Source organism: Culex pipiens, chromosome 1 (assembly GCF_016801865.2).
Source record: "Culex pipiens pallens isolate TS chromosome 1, TS_CPP_V2, whole genome shotgun sequence".
NCBI lineage: Eukaryota > Metazoa > Arthropoda > Insecta > Diptera > Culicidae > Culex > Culex pipiens.
Window position 1 is genome coordinate 134,615,275 of NC_068937.1, and position 6,624 is coordinate 134,621,898.

Below are 6,624 nucleotides of genomic sequence, written 5' to 3' on the forward strand. Positions count from 1 at the left end.
GCTGCTGTTTGGCTTACGAAGGTTTCCGCACCCGAGTCCTGGCTGCTGCCGCGGTCGGCTTTGATTCGCGTTCTGGACTCACCAGGCACCACCGGACCCACCAAAATGTTTGTTTACATTTGGAACTTAGGCGTACACGGTTGCACGAGAACGTCAAAATGAAAGAAATTATACAGTCGTATTAAAAATTAAGACTTTTAAATCAGTTAGTAAGGAGATTTTCAAAAACTGTAGCAGTAAAAGTTTTCATTTTTTAAACAAGAAAAAAACTTTCCCTTCAGCAAATTTTGGCAACTTTTTAATTCAAAAGTAAGTTACTTTTGTCATTACAGTAATATTTTTTTGTGTGTGTCAACCTGTCAAACAAAAGACTACATGAACCTCGTGACGAAAAAAAAGCAACATGAACAAAGCGCCATGTACATTCGGCGAAGAAAAACGAATCATAAGACTGTCCTCAACGCAGCTCTACTTTGTTCTAGCTGTTTTATTTATTGAATAGAACTGAAACAGACCACTCGCAACGCGGAGTTTCAGTTTTATTTTTCGAGCAGTATTTTGAAACAGAAATAAAACCGCTCGACAAGTTTGTTTCAAACGTGGGACGATTTGGAACTGGAATAGAACTCAGTTTCAAAAAAAAATCAGATGTATAGAGACTATAGAGATATCCACGGTTTCTTACACTCACACCATGATGCTGTGTTGATAATCATACGCACACAATTAAAAGCATTTTTGAAACAACATTTAGATCAGGGCGTCTTAGACTGTCTGCAGCGCGAAGTTTTACAATTGTTTCAAATTGCGAGCAGTTTTAAATTTCTAGAACTGGCGGAAATGAAACTAGAACACGATGCTCGCAACGCCCTGATCTAAATGTTGTTTGAAAAAAAAAATGCTTTTAATTGTGTGCGTATGATTATCAACACAGCATCATAGTGTGTGTGTCGAGCAGTTTTATTCCGGTTTCAAAATACTGCTCGAAAAATAAAACTGCAACTCCGCGTTGCGGGTGGTCTGTTTCAGTTCTATTTGAAAAATGAAACAGCTAGAACAAAGTAGAGCCGCGTTGCAAGCAGTCTAACAAAGCGTCCCCCTCAATGACAGCTATAATAGACGTTGGTGATTTCAAAAGAAAGTTATGTTTGTTTTTCTCAAATAAAATTACGGAAATAATGTTTTATTGAATTTTGATGATCAAGTATCAATAAAAGCAACGTTTTTCATCGTTTGTTATCATTAGAACATCTTATTTTGCTTTTATATTAAAATGGGAATTGAAAATGGATGCTCAACATTCAAATCTAGAGTTTTTTTTGATTAGGTCCTATAAACATATGAAAGACAATAGTTTATTGGTCCTTTTCAAAAAAAAATCTGGAAATGCGTTTTTCTCAAAACGCATGGTTTGTACATGATGCTTTTTGAAATGTTGGCGTCGAATTTTATCATGCACCGCCCTAGCGCTCAGGATTTTTTGGTAAACATTTTCGCACATCACTCATACGGAACCGGGTTTCAAACGAACGAACCAAAAACGTCAACATTTGAAGAGCTGTCAAAATTCAAAAAAATATTTGAAATTTCCCACGTGTAGCACGGCCTGAACATTTTGTTTCATATTTCTCGTGTAACTTCTGAAAAGTGCCCTTTAGATTTATGCAAATTTGTTTTATTTAAAATAAAACCATTTTAATTTATGTTTTCTGTTGATTTCGTTTCAAAATAAAGTTACAAATTAAAACCCCGTTAAATATCCTCCATTTCCCCGATTTTCCCGTCCATTCTCCCTCGCCGCGTACACCCTTTTCAAAACCACCCCTCGATTGCATCCCAAGCCACCAAACGCCATCAAGCCGCGAAAGAAAGAGGGACGCGGATCCGTTAGAGAGAAAAAGTGACGAATTTTGTGTTTTTTTGTTTTGTTCAAAAAATCCGGATTTGCCGTGTGTTCCCCCCCGTGCCACCATGGAGTGGCAGTTTGTGATCCCGCGGGTCAACAGCGAGCTGCTCAGCTCCGACAAAAACAACTATTGCGTGGGGCGCGTACTGGACTCGGGCGAGATTCCGGATGCGCTGAAAGCGGCCCGGTCCGCCCTCAACGATCCGTTCGGCATCTTTGACCACTTCGACACGTTCTACTCGACGATCGACAATGCGGGCCAACTGTCGGGGACGACGCTGCTGCGCGCGTACGATCTGCTGTTCATCGCGATTGACCGGTTCGGGACGAAGGTTTCGGACGAGCTCGTGCAGTCGGAACTGCCGCAGGCGGACCGGGTGCCGGCGTTGAATGCGGTCAAGATGCTGATGTATCTGCTGGGGGGTCTCGTGAAGGCCATCGATGCGCACGTCAACGCGGCCAAGGACAGCGTCGGGGGGTTGATGAAGAAGGGTGGCGGAGGCCGGAAGAAGGACAACGAGCAGGTTGAGGTGCTGGACTGGGACAACAAGCGGAACCGGTGCGTGGTGCAGCTGTACAATTTGTTTCAGCTGCCGCTGGAGAAGCTCTGGGATCCGCCGGTTTGCGAGGAGTCGTTCGTTGAGTAAGTCGGAACATGGTTTTCCGTTTTAATTCCGAAATGGTCATTAATCTTTCCCCTTTCAGCGTTATCTGCGACATTTGCTACCGCACGCTGGAACAGTCGTACGTCAAGAACCGCAGTCTGGTGGACAGCGTGTTTCAGATTCTGGGTACGGCCATCAAGCGCTACAACCACGCACTGTCCTTTCCGGTGCGAATCCTGCAGATTCTGGAGCACTGCGAAGCGTCGATTGCGCCGATCGCCAGCGGTGTGATGCTGCTGTACGAGGAGTTTGGCATCGCTTCGATCTACCCGGTGTTGATCAAGGAGCTGATCGAGCGGCTCAGCGTGGACGCGGCCGACAGCCAAACGGCCAAGCACATGAGCCAGTTTCTGCTGGAGCTGGGAATGCTCGCTCCGAAGCTCATCATTCCACATCTGTCCACGCTGAGCGACGAACTGCTCAATCTGGAATCGTACGTGGTGCGCAACTGCGTCCTGCAGATCATGGGTGAAGCCATCGTGACCGAACTGACCTCGGAGGAACTGGCCGATGAGCTGAAGGAAACGCGCGATGACTTTCTGCACGATTTGTTCAACCACACGATGGACGTGTCGGCCCATGTCCGCTCGAAGGTGCTTCAGATTTGGCACCACATCCAGGGCCAGAACGCGGTTCCACTCAGCTGGCAGCACCAGGTGCTGGAACGTGCCGTCGAACGGCTCGAGGACAAATCACTGCTGGTGCGCAAGAACTCGATCGCGCTGATCAAGGCCTTCCTCGAGCACAATCCGTTCTCCGCTAAGCTCTCGCTGGCGGAACTTCGCAAGCAGTACGAGACGGAAGACGGCCAGCTGCAGGAGATTCGCAACAAGATGGTCGAGCAGGACGCGGCGCTCAAGAAAACCGAAGAAGACTGGGAAGATTTAACGGTGCAAATGTACCCGGTGCTGTCGGAAGTGCTAGCGGCCGAGTCGAGCTCACCGTCGGGTGCCGAGGGTGGAACCGATGAGGACATCGAAAAGATGGTCAACGAGATCGGATCGATCATCGAAGCTCAGCGCTACAAAGAGCTCGTTCAGCTGGCTCTGCGCGTGGACTATGCCGTGGGGAATAAGGAAACCAGCAAACTGCTGACCGTGGAACAGCAGTGCGTGTACTACATGATGTTCCTGAAAGCGTACTACGTCAAGAACCGGCACGGCCCGAACCTGAACGAGGAGTTCCAGAAGAAGGAGAACGAGGTCAACTTCCTGAAGGATTCGATCCGTTTCGCGGAAATCGTTTCGGACGCGGTGCCCAAGCTGCAGGACATGCTGATGTCCAAATCCCAAACGGATGTGTACGAAGCGATTGACTTCTTCACGTCGGCCTACCTGTTTGGGATCAAGGGAACCGAGAGCGGAATGCAGCAGATGTTGTACTTGGTGTGGTCCACAGACGCCGAGAAGCGAAGCAGCGTTGCGACGGCCTACAAACGTGTCCTGCTGGAGGTCGATCTGGAGGGACGTGCCAAGAACGTGAAAGTGGTTCAAAACCTGTGCCAGTTTATGATCAACCTGAGCGCCGGGCACTACACGGCTTTGGAAGTGCTGATCAAGGAGTGGGTCGAGAACGGCGATCTGGACGCGCAAATGATTCAGGTCATGTTTGAAATCATCACGAAAAAGTTGGAAAACGTGACCGAGTCCCAGTCCCGGCAGGCCCTTCAACTGTTGATCATGGTATCCGCTGGCAAGCCATCCGTCGTCACGGCCAACATGGCCCTGCTGGAAAGCATCGGGTTTGGCCCGCGAGGCCGCAAAGATCCGCGTATTTTCACCGCCGTGCTTCAACTCCTGATGAACTCCATCGGGAAGCAGAAAGAAGGCGTCAAATACTACAAGCGTTACGATATCAGTTCGCCTACCGTCGAGCAGGTGATTGAGATATTCGTGAAGCTATTCTTCAACAGCAAGGTGCCGAACTTTGACAACATCGGCAACAAGACGTTCGACTTTATCTACAAAATGGTCAACACGCCGGATCTGGTGAGCCAATCGGTGCTGGTCACAGTCTACGAAAAGCTGCACAATCTGGCCGCTGCGATGGCCGACCGAGCCGGGGACAATACGCGACTTTCGCAGGAATCTCAAATCGTCGGTGGCACTCAGGAAGTGGAGCACACCCGTGCGTCGCAAGCCACTCAAAGTGCCCGACCGACGGTGACCACCCTTCCGACATTCCTCATTTCGCGGTTCATCTTGATCGTCGGGTACGTGGCCATGCGGGAGATGATCTACCTCGACATTGATGTGTACGGAAATCTCAAGTACCGCCAGGAGTTGAAGGATGAGCTGAAGAACCAGAAGAAGAAATCGGCCGCCGACAGCAACGCCCAGAAGCGTAAATCCATGCTGATGAACGTGTCGGCTAGCAGTGCCCTCAAGCGCCACTCGGGACCGGGCAAGGATGCACAGGAACAACCCGAAGAGGAGGAGCTGCTGAGTGGTGCGACGGCCGAGGACACCGTCGCCGAGGAAATCACCTACATCTGCGAAACGGAAATGCTCTACTCGAAGGACAGTCTGATGCGGCAGTTTATTCCGACCATCGTGGAAATCTGCAAACACCCGAACCGCCACAAGGACGACCTGCTGCAGCGATCGTCCGTCCTAACGCTGATCCGCCTCATGTCCGTTTCGTCCAACTTTTGCGAAAGCAACATGGAGTTCCTGATGAACATTCTGAAGCACACGAAAAACAACCAAATCAAGTGCAACATCATCATCGGCCTGTCCGACTTGACCTTCCGCTTCCCGAACGTGATCGAGCCGTGGACCAGCCTGATGTACGCGACACTGCACGAGAAAAACGTCGAGCTACGTCTCACCGCCGTCAAGATGCTGTCCAATCTGATCCTGCACGAAATGATCCGCGTGAAGGGACAAATCAGCGACCTCGCGATGTGCATCGTCGACCCGGTGCCGGAGATCCGCACCATCACCGAGCAGTTCTTCAAGGAAATCGCCCACAAGTCCAACATCCTGTACAACGTGCTGCCCGACATCATCTCGCGGCTCAGCGATCCGGCGCTCGAGCTGGAGGAGCAAAAGTACCACATCATCATGCAGCACATCATCGGCCTCATCAACAAGGACAAACAGATCGAGAGTCTGGTGGAGAAGCTGTGCCTACGGTTCCGCGTGACCGTCGAGCAGCGCCAGTGGCGCGACATTGCCTTCTGTCTGTCGCTGCTGTCCTACAACGAAAAGACCATCAAAAAGCTGGGGGAGAACATGGGCTGCTTCAAGGACAAGGTTCAGTACGACGAGATTTACGCCTCGTTCAAGACCATCATCAGCAACACGAGCAAGCTGGCGAAGCCGGAACTGAAGGTGAGTGCGGTGAAGCGCTCAATCTGCTTACAAATTCTCTGCATTTTGAAAACATTTTAAAACATTGAATTGTTTCAATAGTAAAACTGAAACCTCTGTTGACGCGGGGACGGTACGCTTTTTATTTCGTTGATTTCTCTGAAACCAAAAGAAAACATGTTTGCAAGTTTTAAAAAGCAATTTGTAGATCTCCACAAGACCTGCAAATCGATCTTAAAACAAAGCAAAAATGTTGTGTCGTTCGAGAGACATCGACGAAATTTCAAACGTAACGTCGCCACGTAAAAAGAGCAAGTTACAGTGCGTTACCTCGCTGGCTAGCATCGTGAGACGAAAGCCGTAGCGCTTGAGTTGCCTTTGGCGCCCTTCATGGCTAAGGGTAGCGTGGCCGAGCGGTCTAAGGCGCTGGTTTAAGGCACCAGTCTCATTGAGGCGTGGGTTCGAATCCCACCGCTGCCAGGATGTTACTTTTTTATTTTTGCTGGTTTGAGCAACTCGGAACATTAAGGGGTTACATACATGTAAATCGGCAAAAATGTCAGAGGTTGGTATGAGCACACAGTTAGGGGGAGAGGGGGTAATATGCACCCCCGGGGCAAAATGCACCTCCAGCATTTCTCGATATTAGGAAGAATTTTCCGGGGAAAAAATCATAGAAATTGGAAGCTTAACATTGTAAAACTATGCTGGAAAAGTTTGAGCATGGTAGGATAATGTT

The 6,624-nt window shown here is 49.1% G+C and overlaps 1 protein-coding gene and 1 non-coding gene across 2 annotated transcripts; both read left to right on the forward strand.

Annotated features, from left to right (window-relative positions):
* The first annotated feature begins 1,834 nt into the window (after positions 1 to 1,834).
* On the forward strand, positions 1,835 to 6,356 carry LOC120422564 (condensin complex subunit 1). Its single transcript, XM_039586050.2, has 2 exons — positions 1,835 to 2,549; positions 2,612 to 6,356. The coding sequence occupies exons 1-2, from the start codon at positions 1,972 to 1,974 to the stop codon at positions 5,964 to 5,966; spliced, it is 3,933 nt and encodes a 1,310-aa protein (XP_039441984.1). The 5' UTR covers positions 1,835 to 1,971; the 3' UTR covers positions 5,967 to 6,356.
* Trnal-aag (transfer RNA leucine (anticodon AAG)) lies at positions 6,285 to 6,365 on the forward strand. Its single transcript has one exon. It is a non-coding gene; the product is annotated as a tRNA-Leu (tRNA).
* Positions 6,366 to 6,624: the final 259 nt, after the last annotated feature.

Excerpts from the sequence above, each read along its gene's own strand:
- LOC120422564 (XM_039586050.2), top strand. The coding sequence starts at position 1,972 with ATGGAGTGGCAGTTTGTGATCCCGCGGGTCAACAGCGAGCTGCTCAGC. Across the intron at positions 2,550-2,611 it reads TGCGAGGAGTCGTTCGTTGA|CGTTATCTGCGACATTTGCT; the intron begins GTAAGTCGGAAC and ends TTCCCCTTTCAG.